Source organism: Alligator mississippiensis, chromosome 15 (genome assembly GCF_030867095.1).
Source record: "Alligator mississippiensis isolate rAllMis1 chromosome 15, rAllMis1, whole genome shotgun sequence".
Lineage (NCBI taxonomy): Eukaryota > Metazoa > Chordata > Crocodylia > Alligatoridae > Alligator > Alligator mississippiensis.
In genome coordinates this window covers 9,492,433-9,514,452 of record NC_081838.1, presented here as the reverse complement: position 1 = coordinate 9,514,452, position 22,020 = coordinate 9,492,433, and the positions used below count along the sequence as shown (strand labels likewise).

The 22,020-nt window shown below is 48.1% G+C and overlaps 3 protein-coding genes across 4 annotated transcripts in view; all 3 read right to left on the bottom strand.

Annotated features, from left to right (window-relative positions):
• Positions 1-3,854: 3,854 nt before the first annotated feature.
• Positions 3,855-10,090, bottom strand: LOC106736935 (keratin, type II cytoskeletal 6B). Its single transcript, XM_006278640.3, has 9 exons — positions 9,335-10,090; positions 8,192-8,406; positions 7,723-7,783; positions 7,223-7,318; positions 6,800-6,964; positions 6,183-6,308; positions 5,523-5,743; positions 5,329-5,357; positions 3,855-5,228 (listed from the first exon to the last, which is right to left on the bottom strand). Exons 1-9 carry the CDS (start codon positions 9,977-9,979, stop codon positions 4,765-4,767), a joined length of 2,022 nt encoding a protein of 673 aa, XP_006278702.1. The 5' UTR covers positions 9,980-10,090; the 3' UTR covers positions 3,855-4,764.
• Positions 10,091-13,340: 3,250 nt separating this feature from the next.
• On the bottom strand, positions 13,341-20,611 carry LOC102572753 (keratin, type II cytoskeletal 4). Its single transcript, XM_014606913.3, has 9 exons — positions 20,001-20,611; positions 19,117-19,337; positions 18,932-18,992; positions 18,375-18,470; positions 17,419-17,583; positions 16,313-16,438; positions 15,355-15,575; positions 14,583-14,617; positions 13,341-14,486 (listed from the first exon to the last, which is right to left on the bottom strand). The coding sequence occupies exons 1-9, from the start codon at positions 20,535-20,537 to the stop codon at positions 14,233-14,235; spliced, it is 1,716 nt and encodes a 571-aa protein (XP_014462399.2). The 5' UTR covers positions 20,538-20,611; the 3' UTR covers positions 13,341-14,232.
• Positions 20,612-20,708: 97 nt separating this feature from the next.
• Positions 20,709-22,020, bottom strand: part of LOC102572990 (keratin, type II cytoskeletal 8) — a 53,983-nt gene continuing 52,671 nt past the window's right edge. Inside the window, exons 9-10 of one of the 2 annotated variants that reach the window (XM_059718851.1) lie at positions 21,601-21,751; positions 20,709-21,152 (exon numbers count right to left, since the gene is read on the bottom strand). In XM_059718851.1, coding sequence (XP_059574834.1) covers positions 21,630-21,751 — 122 coding nt within the window. In that variant the 3' untranslated portion in view covers positions 20,709-21,152; positions 21,601-21,629. Of the gene's footprint in view, positions 21,752-22,020 lie in introns of both variants that reach the window. The other variant, XM_059718850.1, reaches the window with a different exon arrangement.

Below are 22,020 nucleotides of genomic sequence, written 5' to 3'. Positions count from 1 at the left end.
AGAGCCAGGTGCTCCTGGACAATTCCCACAATTTCTTCAAATGTTCTGGTGCTGGCTGCTCTATCTATTTGTCCCCCCAGCAAATTCAACAGTGCTGCTACACATTTCTGCAGGGGAATGTCATTCACTTCAAAAAACTGCTCCACCCACACTATGCATGTAGGCCAGACTTGCATGATGCTATCATAAGCTCCAGTTGTTCCAGCATAGGTAGCCATTGTGATCCCAACAGATTTGAAGTACCCGCAAAGCCGATTCTTCTGGTTGCTTGAATGCACTCCCCGCTTGTGGAATCCCATCCTTCTCGCTACCCGTTACATCCTTCACAATAAATTACTCCAGCCACAAGCGTGGGAAGCTGTGCTGCCAGGACTGCAGGCACAGAAAAGCTTGGAAACAGGAAGTAAAACTGTACCTGCATGGCCATTAACATATCCATCATATAATGGATATGAGTCAACAGTGTGCCCTTGTTGCCAAGAACATTAACAATATCTTGGGCTGCATTGGTAGGAGCGTTGACAGCAGATCAAGGGAAGTCATTATTTCACTCTATTCTGCACTGGTGAGGCCACATCTGGAGTCCTGTATCCAGTTTTGCGTTCCCCCCCCCCCCCAACTATAGAAAGGATATGGACAAATTGGAGCAAGTCCAGTGCAGGGCAATGAAAATGGTTCAGGGGCCAGGGCACATGACTTGTGAGGCTGTGGGAACTGGGTTTATTTAGTCTGCAAAAGAGAAGACGGAGGGGATTTGATAGCAGCTTTCAAGTCCCTGCAGGGGGATTGCAAAGAGGATGGAGCTGGACTGTCCTCAGCGGTGGCAGATGACAGAGCAAGGAGCAATGGGCTCACCTTGCAGCAAGGGAAGTTGAGATGGGCTATTAGGAAAAACTTTCTCACTAGGAGGGTGGTGAAGCACTGGAACAGGTAACCCAGACAGGTGGTGGCCTCTCCATCCTTGGAGTTTTTTAAGTCCTGGCTTGACAAAGCCTTGGCTGGGATGATCTCTTTGGGGCTGGTCCTGCTTGGAGCAGAGGGTTAGACTAGATGTGGCCTCCTGAGGTCCCTCCAACCCTCGTTTTCCATGATTGTGTGATTCAACAAAAAGTAACTCTAGATGCACATGAGCAGATTCGGTACATTCACATATCCCACAGGCATCATCACCTGTAGTATGAAGAAAAATTGTCAGGAGTCATGTAGATTATAGTATGCCATGAAGACAATATCAATGTTTAGTCCTTGGTTGATTTTCATAGGCACATGGGGCAACTAGGCAGCAACCGCCCATCAAATGAAAGGCACCAAAGGGCAGTAGGTTCAGCATTTCAAATGCCAGCCAAACTCACAGGATCCAGGGCTCCACATTACACAATTCAGCTCTGAGCGTATATGTCCACACACCTATTAAGCATATTCAGCAGTTCCTCACTCTGGCGAGGCAAGTGCACAGTACATAACACTCCCACCGATTCTTGCATAAGAACAGGTGAGCACATCCAGACGAGCCCTGTCGTGCAATATGTGGCGGTGCAAACGTGTTTGCACCGCCACATACCGCACAGTCTGGAGTTCCTCACAGTGCAAGGGCATGCTGTCCGAGCGTGCGTTGCTCCGGGTTTTTTTTTCCATGGTTTTTTTTTTGACCCCTGGATACAGGGTCAAAAAAAAAGCAGAAACAAAAACAGAGCAGCGCACATTCGGGCAATATGCATTGCTAAAAAGTGGACCTGGGCCATTCAGAACAGCGCTAGGGCTGCCGACTCAGCTCCACCCAGCATGATCACCATGCCTGCAGCTCTGGGAGGTCCCCAGGACCCCAAGTAAGGTTGCTGGGGCTAGCACTGTGCTGCCCCCAGCCTCTCCTATGCCACCCAAGGCAACCTGCCGCGTGCCAAAGTGTACATGGCACAGGCATTCCCCAGGAACAAGAAGTGGCAGTGCAAACTGCACCGCCACTACCTGTCCCTGGGGAACCAAATGACCACACTCATGTGGACATGCCCAGTGAATCCCAATGTTGTAGCCAGGCCAAATCCCATGACAAGCAAACATTAACATCACAGAAGGAGGAGGATCCCTCCCAAGGTTTTACCCCACCTGGCATCTCCTGCTTCTGAGCACAGTGCTTTAACCACCAAGCCGCAGGTTAGGCGTAGAATCATAGAAAATGAGGGTTGGAAGGGACCTCAGGAGGTCACATCTAGTCAAAACCCCTGCTCAGAGCATGACCATCCCTAACTACCTCATGCCAGCCAGGGCTGTCTAACCAGGTCTTAAAAACCTCCAAGGATGGAGACTTCACAATCTCTCTGGGTAACCTGTTCCAGTGCTTTCCTACCCTCCTAGTGAGAACGTTTTTCCTACTATCTAACCAAAACTACCGCACTCTTCTACCATCTACCACACTTAAGGGGCAGCATCTACCACACTCTCCAGGCCTTTCCATGAAGCGGATATCCTTGGGTAGCTGAGAGTGGGAGAGATACTGGGCCAAGAGGAAGAGGGTGTATACCTGTATGAGTTGGATGCTGTCCTGAATGAGAGAGAAACTGGGTCGCTAGCCTGGGGCCTCACTCCCAGTGGGGTCCAAAGCTCCCCCACTGCTCTCCCCGCTTTTTGTGCAAAGACAAATTCAATGCAGGGCGCAGAACCTAACCTGCGGCTTGGTGGTTAAAGCACTGTGCTCAGAAGCAGGAGATGCCAGGTGGGGCAAAACCTTGGGAGGGATCCTCCTCCTGCTGTGACGTTAATGTTTGCTTGTCATGGGATTTGACCTAGCTACAACCAAATTGTGCCAAGGCATAAGAATGAGATGTACGCTGCAACATAACTGCTGGGTTTGGCATGGAAAGGACCATAGGATTGAGCCCTTCACTTTAGCGGAGCTCATTTCCTCCCAGTGGGTGCATCTCCATGTGCGTTTTACTGCAGAGCTGACTAATTAGCTCCAAAGTAAGGTGTCACCATCTACACGTGTGCATATATTAGAGCACAGTAAATTAATTAACCCCACTGTAGGATAGGGCTGTCCGGGACAAGGACTATCCTACAGCAGACTGTTTACATGTGCTGATGCACACATGTAGATGGCAGTTGGGGTTGGCTGGGACATGACACTGCTACAGTGAGCGGGCAGCCTGCTGGCTAGCTCCACACTGTAGCACCCCCGTACTCCAGCCAGCCCCTCTACAGCACATTGAGCTGGGTCAGAGCAGCCCCAGGCCGGCAGGCGGACTTTGGGTGCCCCCTGCCAGTGGGGGCTACTCCACCCTGGCTCAATGTGCTGCAGTCCCAGGCATACATGTAAATGCTGCACCTGGGAGCAATAAACCCAGGCATGAACTGCACCCGAGTTTATTGCTACATGCTAATTGCACATGTAGATGCACCCAGTGTTAAACATGACATAGTGCATGGTTAGGACCATCATTTCATTGACCCCCCACACAGGAAAGCTCCGAGCTGCGGAGCCAACACTAATACCCCATCATGCTTTGCTTAGCTCAACCATACATGGCCAGCCTCCACCAGATATTACTCCCATTCTCCCTCAGCAGTGTGTCATGCAGCTATGGTATGCTTGTGCTGTCATCAAACAAGTGACTGCAGCCCATATATATAAATCCAAGCCACTTTTCCACAAGCTAACAGGCACCTGCGTAGGCACAATCGGCATGTGAGCTGTTGTGTTCAATCAAGCACCCGGGATTTACACCAGAGGAGAATCTGGGCAAAAGCCTGATCGTATTTCATGTCTCTAATGAAAAGAGCACCTCCTGGTTTCCCACCAGGGTCCCCTCAAGGGGCACGAAAACCCTTAGGCAACAATAAGGACACAGAGGCATCGGTTGACTTGTCTGCAATTTATTGAGAATGGCCGTACCCCTAGAAAACAGGACAGACCATGAGCAGAAAAAGTAAGGAGACAATGACAATACAAGCACATTCTGCATCACAGAAGCCTTTGCCGAGAACATTTTGCTCTGTTACCGTAGAAAGAAGCCATGCACACATCGGGCAGAATTGAGTGCAACTAATAAATGACAGGACACAGGATCGATAGCCACTCGTTTCGGGCAATGTTGGCTAGAGTACACCTGGGGTTACCCAAATATTGCATCTGCCTACTCGTTCCAGAGAGCGGATGTATTGACCTCTCTAGACACCACCAGAGAAGTTTCCTCCTGCTCCGTTCTGTCTGGGCTGAACTGTTACTTCAACATGGGAAAGCATGGCCTACTGCTGTTTGTAAAGCGAGCAAATGCAGGACGTGCGATGCAGTAAACTAGAGCACCCAAGGAAACGTGGCCATTGAAGAAGAAGGCTCAGGAAAGAGAAGGGGAAGAAGGACTTTTATACACATTGCCACAGGGCAGTCACAACAGCTCAACAGATACAGCACAGCGAGAGAGGCAGAGCGCTCCTCCCTTCATCTACCCTCTGCTAACTGCTAGCCTCCAGGGATGTGTTTCCTGGCACAGCTCCCTAACTTTGCAATATTGCTTAGGTCTGAACAAGACTCTGGAGCTTGCTGAAAACCTAGGCCCATGGTGGCGGTGTCCAAGAGGGTGGTGTCTTCTCACATGGCTCCCCCTAGGAGCACGGGCAGTTGGCAGAAGAGGGTCTATGGAGGGGGTTGAGCGGCCAGGGGCACAGTTCGTTTCTTTTCTGGATGCCAGGACTGGGTGGAGAGGGGCTGTGCTGCAGCCAGGAGAGCAAGAGAGAACTGTTGTGCCCTGGGAAGAAGGACTCCCAGGCTTAGTACCTTCCTCCTGAAGATTTTATGGTCGTGGTCGTGGTGCATTTTTTGATAGATGAGGAGGATCCACCGCCGATGCTGCCTCCGCCACAGCTGAAGCCTCTTCCGCTCCCAGAGGTGTAACCGCCGCTGACTATGCCACCTCCGCCGATACAGCTGCCTCCGAACCCGCCTCCTACCATGCTGCCTCCAGAGATGCCTCCTCCGCTGATCCCGCAGGGTCCTCCCATCCCGCCGACTCCTCCAGGCCCGCAGGGTCCTCCGATCCCAATAGGTCCTCCGACTCCAATGGGTCCTCCTATCCCGCAGGGTCCTCCGATCCCACCTCCACCTCCAATGCCACCTCCGATGCCACCTCCAATGCCACCACAGATGCCACCTCCAATGCCACCACCGATGCCACCTCCGAATCCACCTCCGAATCCACCTCGGCCTCCAGAAATGGTGGTCCTGCCCACCACCGCTGCAAGGGAAGCACAGGTTCGCTGTCAGTCCAGCCCATGAGCCCCGCAGGAACCCAGCCCCAGCAATAACCCACATGGAAGGGAAAGGGAAATACTTACAGACATTCACATTGGACCCTTCGGACATCCTGTGAGGGCGAAGGAACAGAAAGGTCAGTCAACAGTGAAAATAAGTCCTGCTGTCACTGAGACCCACCCAGCTATAAAAGTCACCTCCACAATGCAATTTCTGAACATCTAGCCTAGTTCACTTCATACCCCCTTGGCCACATCCACCTGGGTATGGCACTCACCTGCACTCCTCCCCTTCCAGCAGCTTCCTGTACATGGCAATCTCTATATCCAGGGCAATCTTGACATTCAGCAGCTCTTGGTATTCCTTCAGCAGGCGAGCCAGCTCTTCCTTGTCCTTGTGCAGGGCGCACTCAAGCTCTTCCAGCTTGCACCTAGCATCCTTGAGGGCCATCTCACCCCGCTCCTCAGCCTCTGCAATGGCTGCCTGCAGCTGTTCACACTGAAAGAGAAGGGAGATGTCTCAGTTTCCTCGGTCATAGGCATCATCAAGGCAAGAGCTGGCTGGAACATGGGACACAAAGAGGGTCCGCCCAGAAGGAACACCAGGGGAGAGGTTAAGCCCAACTATCAACCGTTTTGGGGAATAAAAATGGAAATTTGTGGCTGAAACAGAAGTCAGGAAGGTTCAGTCAGAAAGCTGGCACCAAATCTCAATTTGTTTTACCCAGTTAGGACACTTTTTGCCAAAACATCCATTAAGGGAACACCTTCTTTTGCAGGGAATCAGTTCTCTGAATCTGCACTCAGATCAGCATGCGCAAAGGCCAGACTAGCCGCAGCAATGCCGACAGGCTAGAAACCATCTCTACTGGCCCTGCCAGTACTCCCAGGGGATGCTGCCCCCGAGCCAAGATGAAGGAATAGCTCCCAGGCCTTACCTGCTTCCTCACGTTCTCGATCTCACTCCGCAGTTTTTGGATACACCGGGTCAGCTCCTGGATCTCTTGTCTGGTGTTGCGCAGGCTTTCCCCGTGCTGTCCAGCTGTGCTCTGCAGCTCTTCATACTATGCCATAGGGAGAACAAACTCATTAAACATGAAATTCGAACAAGCTTTTGAGCCCCTTTATTGACCATCGTTGGAGAATTCATAGGTGCAATTTGCTCAGCTCCTGGGATTTGTCATTCTATGGGAAAACCCACAGGCTGCATACTATGTGCTAATGCCCAGTGATACCATCCTGCATCTTGAGGCCTCTGCAGAATGCCTGCAGAAACCTGTGAGAGGCAAAGACTATTTGGGGAGTGATACCTTCCACTGCCCAACTGCATGGTTGGATTAAAGTTAGACAAGCTTTCGAATGCAAGACATTCTTCATCCAGTCATGTAGACACATGATCATGGGTGGGTGTAGCAGGAGCTCCTACATGGATACCTGCACTTCAGACTAAAAGGGAAGGTTTTCTATGTGTATTCCTCTGCAAATGAGCAGCATTTGTCAATCAGCAGCAAGCAAGACTTAACATCTCTGCATCATTCACTAACAAAATACTCACCCTGCTCTGGTACCAGGCCTCAGCCTCAGCTCTGCTGCTCTGAGCGATCTGTTCATATTGGGCCCTGATTTCATCAATGATGCTGTCCAGATTGAGATGTCTGCTGTTATCCATAGACACGACCACAGACAAGTCGCGACTTATTGTCTGCATCTGAGACAGCTCCTGCAAAACATCAAAGCACGGGTCAGCTCTGCTGAGTGTTTCATATCTGCTTTTGCTCTGCTATCCTGCATTCCCACTGGTTTGAACTAGACCAGAAATATCTTGTTGTAGATTCAAGAGTTTCAGAGGAGAGAACGAACTTGCAGTACAGAGATCACAACAGTTTCTTTTCCATGCTTTTATCACAATAGCTCTGGTGAGAGCTGGTCATGATTCAGCTCTATTGCCAGCTGCCCAAGAGAAGGGGGAGCTCCTTACCTCCTCAAACACGTATCTCAGGAAGTTGATTTCATCAATCAGAGCTTTCACCTTTGCTTCCAACTCTACTTTAGTCATGTAGGCACAATCCACATCCTGAAGGAAAGATCAAAGGGACAGAGAATTGTTTAGTTGCCCACAGGTCACTGAGCATGCCAGTCTGTCACACACAGAGAAACCTCACTGTCAAAGCCCTAAAACATATGCGTAGCTGCTGGGAACATGAAGGACAGTGATGGCTATCAGAAAAGTACTTCCAGAGGTAGTTTTGTTGGCCACATATGGGCATCTATTTTTTTGGACACCTTGCAAATTGGGTATCCTAATCACGGGCGAGTAGGTTGTACCAACTCCTTACTCAAGCGTTTGAGCCCTGTCTCCATCTGGCATATTAACTCAGGATTTTGCTTTGCAATGGATGTACTCTCATTAAAGGGGGAACCCATTGGTCTCGCGGTGAAAGCTTCCTCCTGAGTTCTTTCATTAATGGCATCACTCACCTTCTTCAGCACCACAAACTCATTCTCGGCAGCCGTGCGCCTGTTGATTTCATCTTCGTACCTGTTCAAGGGAAAGAGACAGGCTGGGCTCATCTCATCTTTACTGTCTACATCCCCAAGAAACCAATGTATGTAACAAAGGACACAAGCCAAGCGTCATGTGAACAACCTAGGTATCTAAGTGGGAGTTGTCTATATAAGGTTCATACATTTGGTAGGAGGTGTGTTTTTGTCAATAGGTCTTGAATTTTGGAAGTGCAAATTCACCAATCAACCCTCATTGATGTCTCATGAGAGAAGAGTGTTCATCTGGTTTTTTTCTGTATGTGGAAATCTCCCTCCCTACTGTGACATGTCGAACTCGCTAGGCTACAGCTGCTGTCAAAAAGTTAAAACTTGAGGGAGGCCATCCTGAAGGACCAAGCATATTGGAGCTGAAGTGTCTGCAAATGGTTTCTTTTTCACTTACTTGCTCTTGTACTCTTCAACGTAGTTTTGCATGTCGTGTAGTTGCGACTCTAGCGGTCCCCTTTGACTGAGGATACTTTCCAGCTGCCTTCTCAAGTTTTCAATATAATTTTCATATAAGACAGTGAGGTCCCTTCTTGGCCCACTGGGGCCTTGCTGTTGTAGAAGCTCCCACTTTGTGGACAGAACCTTATTTTGTTGCTCCAAAAAGCGGACCTGAAACCAAAGCAGATAGATGTATACATCATTCCTACTCTGACTAGGAAGAACAACGGTAATTCAAGCATCCTCCTGGATGGTAAAGCCAAGGATGTTGCTCCATGGGGAGCAGGTGGCACAGGTGGTACTCCCCAGGTTGACCTGTTCTTCAAAATCAGAAGCATTGGTGAAGTTTCAGAATTGAGCTGAAACTTCAAAGCAAGTTTGGATACAACGATAAAATGTCATAGATTGGGTAAGCTAAATAAGAAAAGTTTCTACCCAGATTGTTAGGATGTTCACTCCCTACCTTTCAACTACTTGTAAAAGCAGATTGAGATATTGCAGATGCTTGCAAGTTAGAAATATCAACAATATCGGCAACAATAATGTTTCTTGCACAAGAACCCCATACCTTTTCTTCCCTCAGTCAGCCTCGTTCCACATATGTGGTGACAACCAAAACAAAGATACCCGCTTGGCAATCACACAGAACATAAATCAATGCTGTCTGGTAGAACAGAATTGATGCTAGGGAAATTCTTTTAGGTACCAGGTCATCAAGAGGTCTAGGCAAGAGTAAGTCTGCTGAAGACCTGCACCTAGAGAACACAAATTAGCGGGCCCAGGGTTTGGATATACGAAGGTAAAAATCACAGATTTGGAAAATGAAATGAGACATTACTAAGAAGTATTCATCATTAAGCTAGAGGATAGATGCCATGCTCTATCAAGACCTGCTAATGAGGCCCCAAATGATGTAATACCTTCAACCTGATTCACTAGAGCATCCTACAATGACAGCAGAAGCATAACTTGGGGTCACAACGTTGGCAGCCAGGACGTGGCAGACATTGCTTTTGGTCTATGCCTTTGGCTGAGCCATTCAAACCCTTCCCTAATGCGTCCAGAGTCACATGATCAGGCCCCTGCTTTCCTTCCTCACCTTGTCGATGAAGGTGGCAAACTTGTTGTTGAGGGTCTTGATCTGCTCCTTCTCATGTTGCTTCACCTGCTGGATCTGGGGGTCAATCTCCACATGGACTGGCCTCATGAGGTTGGGATCCACCTGAACAGGTTGGATGCCACCAGGAAACCCAGGGCCACCTCTCCCAAGCGGAAAGCCAACACCGGGACCACCTCCTCCAAAGCCACATACTGGTCCAATGCCACCTCCACCGAAGCCACCACCACCACCAAAACCACCACCACCGAAACCACCACCACCAAAGCCACCTCCACCATAGCCACCTCCTATGCCTCCTCCATAGCCACCTAGTCCTCCTACAATGCAGCTTCCTCCTCCTCCATAGCCGCCAGCTCCTCCGTAACCCATCGCCCCGCCACCAAAGCCAACGCCTCGGCAGCCATATCCTCCGCCATAAAACCCAGAGGAAATCCTTCCGCTTCCGCCTCCGCCATAGCTCCTGCTGCTGAAACCACCATACCGTCCACCACCTCCATAGCCCCGGGAGGAATACGAGCTGTAGCTGCTCCTGACTCTACTCCCCCCTCCACCACCGACGGCAGAGCGTGAGCTGTAGCACTTTCTGCCACCTCCGATGCTTTTAGTATATGTCTGCAGAGCCATGGCTGCTCCTCCCAAGCTGAGTGTCAAACAGAGAGGAGGGTCACTGGAGCTGTGCTGCAAGGAGTTGAGTGCAGAGAGGATGGAGGAGAGTTCCTCTGACTCCGGGGCTGGAGATGCTCCCTTTTATCTGCTCCAGGAATTGGGCTGGGTTTGCATGGGCGTTGAGGAGGATGCCAGGTTATTGTCTCCCTGCGCTTGGCGTGGCTGACAGATTTTCATCTTCAATGTGCCAAACATTGACCCTACCCTGGGACACACCCATGCAATGTAGAAGAGGGAGAGAAAAAAGGAGGGATCATGCAACATCCACCCAGTGGTAGCAAGCAGTGTATGTTTTAATGGTCTCTGAGGAGAGATTTCTTTCAATGCAGCATATCTTTTTTTCCTCCTTCTCCCATTTGCATTACATGGTTCCCCAGTTTACCTATATCTTTATCTGGATCTTCCACTACAAAGCCCCATGGCAGGCTGACATTTTAGTACATGTGAAGTTATAGCATGGCTTTCACAACTGCTGGAACACACCTATGATTACACCCTAAAACTGCTTTCTACATGGAAAATTGCCCTTGGCTTCTGAGATCATTTCCCAATCTAGCTGAATGGGTTGCAAATCAAAGGGATTCTGAATCTTCTTGTCATTTAAATTTAAGCAGAGAGGCAGTACCTGTGTTCTTCTCATTGGAGCTTTCCTAAAACCACCTTCTGATGGGAGCTCTTTTCATGGTTGGACTTAATTCCAGCCCAAGGCAAACCCGGGAATCTGATAATGTTGACTGTCTGGTGTCTTGAACAAGCTGGGTATTAGCACAGATAAGACATATCTTGTACAACATGGAGAGCAAATCTTCTTGTCCTCCAAGCTATTCTTATGGATAAAGCAAAGAAGCAATGCAGAGACACATCGTTTGAGAGACTGGGCCCTTTTAGCCTGTGAAGAAGAGTATGGATGGGCAGACACACACACACACACACACACACACACACAGACGATAGAATAACTCATGTAACTGTTTTAATGCGATAGCTAGACACATAGATACAGGCATAGTTCATCTGTCACAATGGTGCTATCTGAATCGTAAATAGTTCAGTTATGAACCCCGATAACTGTTGCATCAGGTTGTTTGCACGGGCCCATGCACCTCTGTTGTATCAGGTGCCCTAGCTTATTTAAGATACAGAAAGAGCAAACATTATTTATAAAGGATCTTGCAGGGATCGTTGGAATATTATTCACCAAATATAACTTTGGGATAATTTCACCAAGTTTCACTCTTTTTCAATGATTCAGTGATTTTTTTCTCCCCTTAGTATCCAGCCAGTCTCAGTAAGCAATAAATACCAGAGGGGAGAATTTTTGTGTTAGCCCAGGTATGGTTGAGTTATTCGTTAGCCCAGGTATTCGATGTTGAAATCTTTTAGCATCTAAAAATGCAGAGGGGCTCCAAATAGGATTTTGAAAAGCTCCTCTGTGGCTTTGGCACCTGTACATCCCTGAAAACCCCACCGTGCTCTGAACTGCATATTTAGCTGTTCAAAGACCTTTGAAAATCTGGTGCATTTTCAAAAGCAAGTGAGGCAGCGCATTGAAGCATGTGCCATCAACTTCCGAGGACACTCCGAATGTCTCAGTGCTCAGCAGCCGGTGTCCTAGTTTCAACAGAGACGTTGCTCCTTCAGAAATTTTCTTTTCAAAGTTAGCCCTTCAGTGCTTGTGACGATCTGAACCAAGGGCTCCTTGAAAGTGCAAAGAGCTCCTGTCAGAACAGGCTGCATGCGGGCAGAAAATGGCAGTTTTCTCTGCCGCCTGGAAGGAGAGAGCCTTCCCTTTCAGTAAGCAGAAATTAAAATATAACCACGGCAGTCTCCGTGCCACGCTGGCACTTCGGCTCTGTGGCTTTGTTGGTGGCTCAGATTCATTCTGCCGTAAGAAACCGGAGCCCAAAGAGCTTGGAGGTGCTGTGGGGTTGCATTTACAACCAGCAGTGGGTTTTTTGCTCTTCCCTCCTTCGGGATTGCCAAATATGGAATTTTTTTTCTTGTAGGGAGGGCGAGTCGGTTAGAAAATCTCAAGTCCCAGCTGCTTTGCAAGGGCAAAGGAGTTGTCAACTCAGCAAAGCGTGAAGGCGCTAGCTGCAGTCACTGAATACATTTAGATAAACATGTGTGTTGGGTAACAGCGGTGTCTCCAGGCAAGCTCACCAAATTAAACTGTGATTTTAATATCATCATCTGCCCGTTCAAACCTGACCGACAGCTCCAGCATCACACACTGAAACACCGCAGTTGTATTAGGCGCCCTAAGTGAGGAGAAATGCACAGGCAGAAGTGCTGAGAAAGCTGCTAGAGCTGAGAAACGTGATTCTGGGAAGAATGACTTTCCTGAAAACTCAGTTCCAGGTTGATGAGAAGTGTTTGCCGTCTCAGCCAAGAGCTGTTCCCTGTCCGTTCCCTGCAGCTACAACCCCCTCTGCCATGCCAGCATGCAGGGCAGAGCTATGCCATGCAAGCAGCACGGCCCACCTCCCATCTCTTTGCAAGCTCCTTGCAAATATTTCCACCTGCCGTACAGGGAGGTAGGTGCAGGGGGTAGCATTTGCTTTCAGACATCTCATGAGATCTCAAAGCCGGTGTTTCATATTCATCAGGATCTAGCACTCGCTCTCTGTCAGCTCGAGGGAATCAATCTTTTCAAAGAGAAAAAAAGACTCTCTCTGGGGCTTGTACCATGCTCACCGTGGGAACTGGCCAACCAGGCAGGTAAAATGTTAACCTTGCCAGCATTAAAACTCCCCTGGATTTTATCTTTTCCCAACCTCCTCCCCAAACAGAATATGGATTTTATGCTTTTAATTCCCAGCGTCTTGGAAAAAAAACTGCCATTGGGTCATGAAGTCGACAGACCCCCAGAGTGGGCAACACAGTTCTCTCTTTGTGTTGGATGTAATTTTCCATTTGACATTTTTTTTCTATCAATAAATGGCCTCTTTGTCAAAACATTCATTTCTGCAGGAAATATCTGTATTGGACACAAATAATTCGGGTCAATGTTTGTGAACTGGCCAAAACAATTCAGGAAAAGCAAAAATATTTTATTGCCCCTGAATGTTTTATTGCCCAGGAAAAAAATGAGTTTTGACTTTAAAAAAAATAATCTTCAGACAGTGCTCAGGAAGAAAAACGACCCAAATTATTTTCATTTATTTTCAAAGTGAATTTTTATGGGCGTCGGGAGGGATAAAAGCATTTCCTGCCCGATCTATTTAAAGCAGTTTGTCAAGTATTTTCAGATCTTTGGATGAGATCGTAAGCGTTGCAACATGAAACCCTCAGCCAAAAACCAAACCAACTCACTGCATTCCTTTCTGAAAAGTTTTTAATGAGATTTGTCATACACCAAAGAAAAGAAACTCAAATAGCCAAGGAGAAGTTGTTCCACCACTCCAGTGAGAAACTACACCTAGAATTGCCTGCAAATATTTTACAATTGCTTATATGTTGGTGAACTGAAATTAGCTCATTACAGAAAAAACATTGCATCAGGTAGAAAGCCTCATCTGCTGGGAATAGCTGTCGCTCAGAAATTGGTATTCAAAGGGACTGGAGCCTCCTCAGCTGGTGTCAGCCATTGGCCACAATGAAGCTAAATGGATTTATACCAGCTCAGGATCCAGCCCCAGATGTTTAAATCGTCAATCCATTTAATTTACTTTACAGAACATAATGTTAGGGTGTGGCAGAAGAGCAGCTAAGGTGTGTTGCTGCAACTCAAAAGCATGAGTTCAAGCCCCACTCTAGACTTTTTTCCCCTAGATATTGCCCCCGCTGTGAATCAAATATCACTAATTGGCCCCAGATGGACTTCTAGCGTAAGCCCCTTGAAGTCAAGGAGTTGCAACACACAGGTGCATTTCATCTCCCTGGAGAAAGCTTCCAAAAGCATGTAAAAGTGATTTTGGATGCTGCAAGGTTGAGTGCTTCCCCAGAGACACAGGGCAAGGGCCTGGTTTTCAGATAGTCCTTCTGAAAATCAGGACCTTCTGGCTGCGTCCAGATGAGCAGCACTTGAAATCAAGAGTCGGTTCTGACAGTGTGTTGAGGAAGCTGCCACCATCCGTGCTGTGTTTCTGGGAGGAAATAGCTAGCCAGGAATTGAACTTTGAGGAACAGAGTTGGTTTCTCCTTTGCACATCAGGGTTGGGTTGTTGGCTGACCTGGGGCTACCGGATACTCATGCACGGCTCCATGGCCTAAATATTCTTGCTCGCTGATGTGGACACGGTAGTTTTTTTCAGGATCGTGCTAGATCCCCCCCCAGACCCATACCCGCCTCCTACCGAGCACAGTCCCCCCCCAAAGGCTGCCCCACCCCCACCCAAATTGCAGATCCCTCTGCCGCTTCCAGAACCGAAACCCATTCCAAAGCCTCCGCCACCGCTGCCTCCTCCAAAGCAAATCCCGTGTCCAAATCCACCTCCAGAGGTACTGTTGCTGCCCATCACGGCTGCAGAGGAAGAGGAAAAGGGACTGTCAGCCCCTACATGCAACCCCAACCCAACCTAGCTTCTGATGGAACAAGGGGAACACGCAAGGTACTTACAGATGCTCACAGCACTTTGGCAGTCTCCAGACATCCTAAGGAATGAAAGGGGAACAGGTCACTCACCCAGCAAAGCCATTCCCCTGCTAGAGCCAGTCTTTTATCAAGACCTCCTCTGCTAACGACCTTGGTCAGCTCAGTTAGAGAAGAGCCGGTCTCTACCTTGCAATTACTGTTGGGGGACTTTTGCCCCTCAAAGCTTTCCCACCCCCCCCATAGCAGAAGCCGAGTGCCATGCAAGCATTCACAGTAGTGGACAACTGCCATCCCCGAGGAGCTCACCCACTCAACAGGGTAGGACAGAAAACAGATCTCTGGTATTTTTATAACTGCAGAAATTCCTCCAAAACCAAAACCTGAGTTACAACAGAATCTTAATAAACCAGTATAATATGCCTGTGCCCTTTTTAGTTCCCAGAAAGTCCAGAGCATCCCTAATCGGGTCGTTTTAATAGGGGAATCACAACATACTCTAAGGACAAGATTCATTCCAGCTCTTAGGCTTAGATGCCTAGCGGTGTTCCCATTCCCTGCTTGGGTCCCTCAAAAGCAACTCATGCAGGTGTCCTGCTCTTGGCTTTTTTTTTATGACTCAGTGTTAAGGATCAGAAGATGGTGAGTAACAAAAAGCAGATGCGAGACAGGTTTTCTGACTTGAACAGGATGGAATAGAGTTGCATTTAGGCACCCGAGTCCACTCGGCTACTTAATAGATGTCGAGCATCAAGTCACTGTCAGGCCCAGGGTGCGGTCCTCTCCACGTTGCACCCACCTGCATTCCTCGCCCTCCAGCAGCTTGCGGTAGGTGGCGATCTCGATGTCCAGCGCCAGCTTGACGTTCATTAGCTCCTGGTAGTCCCGCAGCTGGCGGGTCAGCTCAGTCTTGGCCTTCTGCAGGGCGGCCTCCAGCTCGGACAGTTTTACCCTCGCATCCTTGAGGGCCAGCTCCCCGCGCTGCTCAGCATCCGCGACAGAAGTCTGCAGATTTTCACACTGCAAGGCAAATGCAACATCTGTTGAACGTGGCTTAGAGTAGCACAAAAATCATCTCGTCATCCAAACAACACATTTGGGTCTCTTCTTAGGGGTCAGCATAGGGCTTGTCTACATGTCACCATATGGTGATGCTGCCCACCACGGCTGTCCTTTTGGAAGTACTAAAGCACGGCTCAGTATGGGTGGCTACTGCGCCATGCACACGGCGCATGGTGCAGTAGATTTCACTAGCTTAACAGTTTCACGGCTAGATTTCACTAGTGCACTATAACCAGGGAGCGCGCCACTACAGCAGCATAGCTGGCGATCACATGTAGACCCACGTGATTGCTACATTGCCATATCATGTCGCTATGTCACCATAGGGCAACGTGTAGATGTGCCCATAGACTTTCAGCTCCAGGTTTCCCAGCTGCTTCTCTGGAAGCATGAGGCCTTTTTCTAAATGAAAGATGAAATTCTCCTGTAAGTCCCATGCCTCCATAAACTGAGGCCTTAACAAATATCAAAGCACGAGGAGCTTGCAATAAAGTCATGAGGATGGCCTCCACTGCAGTCACCGCTCCAGAAGGACAACATACACCTCTAGAAGGACAAAGGGAATTGCAGCGGAAACTAATTGCTCATCAGTGCTTAGCTGTCGGCTAGTTTATCAGCAGACAGACAGGCCTCAGGAAGATTTCCTTTCATCATGAGCCTCTTCCAGGTCATGTACCCAAAACTCAGACCCTCACCTGCTTCTTCACATTTTCAATTTCCGCCCGTAGCCTCTGAATCATCCGGTTCAACTCTGAGATTTCAGCCTTGGTGTCCTTTAGGCTGTCTCCATGCTTCCCCGCTGTGACTTGCAGCTCTTGATACTGTTGGTCAGAAACAAGACAACCACCTCTTCAGCTCAAGGGTGTTCCCCTCAAAGCAGACCCCTAACAGCACTCAGAATATATTCACACTGCCATCAGATTGCACCACGGGGAGACATGAGCGCAACTAGCTCTTGGTAGCTTGCCCACGCTCTTGAGCTAGCTAGACTAATGCAAGAGTGGGTATGTCTAACTCCACTAGAATCACACCTCTGGAGATGTCTCGCTTAAAAAGGATGGTGTCCAAGGGTGTTCACTGCAATGAAGGTGATGCTCCAGTGCTGATTTATAAAGGAAGAAACCTCTTGCCTTTCATGCACCCTGCTTCAGCAAACCTCTTTGGGAAGTCTCCTAGTTGAGGGCGCGTGCATTTTGGGACCTGCATGGTTTTCTCATGCTTGTGGCTGGCCAGGAGAGAGCAGAAGGGGCTGTCTGAATGCAACGGTCTCCAAGAGCCCTTCTGTGGAGCAGCACTGGGTGGGGTGGCCTGGGCTTCGCTCCCCTGCTTACCCAAACCATGTGCAAAATGCTTTAGCATCAGGTGTATTCTGATGACAAGAGCAAGGTTGGACATCAAGCCACATTATACACATTATACACATTATATACATTATACATATTATAAGGCTCCTTTCTGCCTACACACAAATAGCCGCTGCTATTGCTTGGACCTACTCAGCCACACTGGCATTAGGAGGTAACGCTGAGTTCAGCCAGGCCTAAGCTTTGATCAGAGCTGGACTCAGGAAGACCATGCATTTCATCTGTGGATGGCAATAACCATTCTGCTATGGGGGATAGCATTGGCTTTCTATTTGCTTTTCTGGAGCAAAGAGAGTGGATGGCTGGTTGCTCCCAGCTCCGTATATCCATGGCACGTGGCATTCAGGCTCTGCTCCCTGCTTCCACTGAAGTCAACCACAAAGGCTCCCAGTGACTTCAGTGGTGTGGGATCAGGACCAAGGCACATCATGACTCACCTTGCACTGGTACCAGGACTCTGCTTCAGCTCGGCTCTTCTGAGCGATCTCTTCATACTGAGCTTTCACCTCAGCAATGATGCTGTCCAGGTCCAGGTTCCTGTTGTTGTCCATCGACAGGACCACGGATGTGTCGGAAACCGTCTGCTGCATCTGTGAGAGTTCCTACAATTCATGCAAACACGGGCTTTAGACTTTCTCATATCACATGCTCTCCTGGGGCTCAGCCCCTTGCCATTTGGGACCCTCTCCCCTTCTAAGGATCTTGGTGAATCTTCAACTGGACACACATTCAAGAGACCAAATTTCAGAAGCCCTCCCTGAAAATTCGTCCCCTTTCAAGATGTCTGAGATCAGGCATCCCAAAGTCACCGGCACTTGAGCTTACCCAAGGGAAGGTTAAGCGATTATATGATCACAGAGTTTTCCTGGGGAAGAGAGTGCTGATAGCAGACAGCAGCAAAAGACAAAACAGGCCCCAACATTTGGAAACCAAATGCCAGACCACTTCCAGAACAGAAACAGGCTAGAAATAAAGCACAGTCTTTTTAGCAGGAAGATTAAGCAACTACTGGGATAATTTGTCCGAAAAAAGGATTCACTATTATTTGACATATTTAAATCAAGACCGGACTGCTTGCTAAAAGGGATGTTTTTGGTTAAACAACTGCAAAGGCCTCAGTGGAGATAATTCTTGGGACTGTGTTATTAAAGAAGTTGGATTAGAGCATTATCATTTCCCATTTTGGCCTTAAAATCTAGCATGTTTTGAAAACTGGGGCCCTCGGGCTGTTTACTTTAAAGATTCCCAAGACATAAGCCGTATCACACGCAATGAAAGAAGATGTATTTAAAGGAGGAAAAACAACATAAAAACACCTTCCACCCAGCTCTCTAATAACCCCTGCCAGCCAACTCCCCAGTCCCACTGGTTACAAAGACCATGAACTCCTTACGGCATCATAGACACATCTCAGGAAGTTGAGTTCATCTGCCAGGGAATCTAATTTTGCCTGCAGCTCCACCTTGTTCATATAGGCAGCATCCACATCCTAAAAGAGAGATGGGAAAGAGTGAATCCTTCCATTTACCGCAGGCTCTCACAGGCTAAGAAATCAAAGAACACTGCTTGAAAAAACTGGATCGTCTACAAAAAAATAAAAGCTGCAATCAACTGATCTGGATAACGAGGAAAGTGTTTGCAGCAATGTCTCCAGTGTTTCCTTGGGCTTTCCCTGAATATAAATATGTTTCCACCCTTTTGCTTTCCACGTGGACCGTGAACTACTACGTGACAAAGAAATGAATGACACCGATAATGTGCACCTGAATTAAGGTGAACATATGCAATGTTGTAGCAAACGGGTATTTTGGTGGCAGAAACCATAAAACCCTTCTCCTCTCCTATCAGCCGGACAGCATCTCTGTTCTTACCCTTGTTCTGTGCCAATTAGGGATGACATCGATTAAAATAGTTCTTCATTCCCAACATTGCCAGGCCCTTATGGCTCACCTTTTTCAGAAGCACAAAGTCATTCTCTGCAGCTGTTCTTTTGTTAATCTCCTCGTCGTACCTGCGGATCAGACAGAGAGAAACTGAGTCCCTGGTTTAGAGGGGGATGATGCTGCTTTGAGCAGGGGACTGGACCAGACAGGAGATGCAACTGAGCCATAAGCAACTAATAATCACTTCCTTACTTGGTCTTGAAATCTTCCACCAAATCTTCACAGTTTTTCAACTCTAGCTGCAGTTGACTCTTCTCACTGGCCAGACCATCAAGCTGTTTTCTCAGGCTATTGATATAAACCTCATAGAGTTGGTCAAGGCTCCTGCTATGGGGCCCCGTTCCCTGCCCCTGTTCCTGCAAAAGCTTCCACTTGGTCTCCAGCACTTTATTCTGCTGTTCTAGGAATCGGACCTATCGGCCAACAGAGAATAAATGGGAAAAAAGTCATAAAAGCATAGAAAAGTAGGGCTGCGAAGGCCCTCAGGAGGTCACATCTAGTCCAACCTTGTCCTCAAGGCAACAACCCTGCATCCCTGATTCATAATCCTATTGATTCAACAGGGAACAATATGCTTCTCACAGAAAAGAACCCAATATCTGGGAGGAAAATTTCTTTTTTCCCCCACCTAAAATTCCCTCTCATAAGCAAGAGAGATTGCAAATGCTGATCGTTCTCCTTTCAGAGAAAGTGCAGTAGCAAACAGATGAGGAGGATCCAGGTCAGTACTGTCAGTTCCGGCAACGGATGGTGCCAATCGCATGGGAAAAGACACTTTGCTTAGTGAATCATTATAAAACATGGTGCAGTGTAAACGGAGGTAGCAGGCCAGGTTCTAGAGCATGGATCTGGCATGGACTTTTCCTCTCCTTTCTCTCTCTCTTTCGCCAGCTTGTCTATTGAGAGTGTTAATACTATGGGGCCGGCACTGCCCCTGACAAAGCGTCTGGACAGTACCCGGCACTATCGGGCCCTGATCTCACTTGGGGTATCTAGAAGCTATTGCAAGGCAAAGTCATAAGAGACTTTGTTCTCCACCAGCGGGAATAAACTGGAATCCCCTCTCCTCCTCTCACCTTGTCGATGAAGGAGGCGAATTTGTCATTGAGGGTCTTCATCTGCTCCCTCTCCTGGGACCGCACTTTCTGGATCTCCGGGTCAATCTCCAGCTTGAGCGGTATCAAGAGGTTCTGGTTGACGGTCACTTCTTGAATGCCACCAGGTGGGCAAACAGGAAAGCTGGGGCCACCCCAGCCGTTGAACATACCTCCAGCCCCATCACCAAAGCCACCACCAGAACCACCCCCAGACCCGCCACCAAAGCCACCACCAAGCCCACCATAGCCGAACCCACCACCTCCTCGGCCACCAGCCCCGAAGGCTCCACAAGCGCCACTGTTTCCACCAAATCCACCAATGGAAATCCTTTTACATCCACCCAAGTTATAGAGGCTCCTGCTGCCAAAGCCGATGGGGTTCCGGACAGACCCTCCACATCCTCCACGGGACGCGGCACTGAAGCTGACTTTGTTCCCACCCCCCAGGCAAATGGAGCTGGAGCTGAAACCTCTGCTACCACCAGCCAAGTTCAGACCGCAAGACTGGCGAGACATGATCACGGCACAGAGCAGAGAGGTGACCTCGGGGGCACTGCAACCTGAGGCAAGTCCCAAGGCAAAAGAAGTCAAGTCCTTCCAAGAACGGTGACAATCCTCCTTTTTATGTGCTCCAGGAGTGGGCTGGGTGACAGGGGAGTGGAAAAGGAGCTCATCGGTTTATTGTATTTGTGGGTTTAGGTGTGCCTGGCAGCCTGCCCACCCCTCCCCCTCCCCTTGCTAAAATGACCTTCCCTTCAACACACCCCAAAAAGCTAAAAAAAAGCCCAGTTATGTTATTATAGGTGGTGAGAACTCTCCTTCACCCCCAGCTGCCTGTGTTTCAGCCCTGTCAACCCAGAACAGATCTCCTTTGGTTCTTATGTTGCTGACAAATCCTTACAAGTTCCTCAACATATTTTGCCACACCATTCATTTTCTAAGCCCCTTGGCAGGCAATTGTTTGAGCAAATTCATGTAATACCCTGACTTCTACAAACTTGCAACCACGCCCAGGGATTACCCCATAAATCAACTTTCTACTTAGAAAAACATTGACTTAACTTCCCAAATACTCCTTTTGCAATTGAGGGTGCACGGCCAACCTGGGTGAATTAAGAGTCTTGGGGTATTCTTGGTCAAAAAAAAAGCAAAAGCAAAATATGTAACAATCAGTCACCAGAAAAGAGAATGTATAGTAGCAATGATTTTAAACTACATAGGAAAAATGTGTCTAAGCAGTAGATGCTGGAGAACCATAAATAGATTTGCAAGCAGATGTGGATCTGGATTATCCCCTAGTAGTCCTTTTTCTATTAAAATATTAAGGCGCTTGTACACATGACGAAATTTGCCCTTTTTTGTGATTTAACTGCGTTACAGTTTTCATGTACGTGGGGTTTTTTCCGCAATTTAAATGTCTTCTTTGCAATTCAAAGTAAAATACAGCCCGACATTTAAACATACACAATTTTAGACATGCTTGTGAATTCCTCTTCAGGCTTGTATTCAACAGCTTGTCTATCCCAACCATGCAGCTGGTTCAATAAAGAATATCACCCAGTAAAATCCTTTCACTCACATATTTCCTGGGCCATCATGGCTGCAACATCATGTCAACACTATGGATATATTACTCATTCGAAAAGTGCAGCCCAGCATCTTTAATCCCATCTCTGCCTGCAGGGCTGAGGCGATGATAGCAGCCATTTTGTTTCCCGCTAAGTGGAAGACTATAGGGAGAAAGGATTAAACAATAATTAGCAATATCATCCCCTAGAGGCTGATAAATGTCAAACTAAACTAGAGATTTAAAAAAAATCAAGAATTATGGTAAACCAAGCCAAAAATACTGACTATGGAAGGCGGATTGTTGAAGGCAATGCTCAGGACATACAGTAATAATAGCTATGTCTTATAATGGCCCCTTTTTATCAGCAGATCTCAGAGGCCATATACAGGAGGCCTGTAGCCTTAGCCCATTTTACAGATAGAAAAACTG

Excerpts from the sequence above, each read along its gene's own strand:
- LOC102572753 (XM_014606913.3), bottom strand. The coding sequence starts at position 20,537 with ATGTCTCGCCAGTCTTGCGGTCTGAACTTGGCTGGTGGTAGCAGAGGT. Across the intron at positions 18,993-19,116 it reads GTGGAAGATTTCAAGACCAA|GTACGACGAGGAGATTAACA; the intron begins GTAAGGAAGTGA and ends TCTGATCCGCAG. Across the intron at positions 17,584-18,374 it reads TGAGATGTGTCTATGATGCC|GAACTCTCACAGATGCAGCA; the intron begins GTAAGGAGTTCA and ends CATGAATTGTAG.
- LOC106736935 (XM_006278640.3), bottom strand. The coding sequence starts at position 9,979 with ATGGCTCTGCAGACATATACTAAAAGCATCGGAGGTGGCAGAAAGTGC. Across the intron at positions 7,319-7,722 it reads AGTTTGTGGTGCTGAAGAAG|GATGTGGATTGTGCCTACAT; the intron begins GTGAGTGATGCC and ends TCTTTCCTTCAG. Across the intron at positions 5,229-5,328 it reads AGGGTCCAATGTGAATGTCT|CGGTGGTGGGCAGGACCACC; the intron begins GTAAGTATTTCC and ends CTTCCCTTGCAG.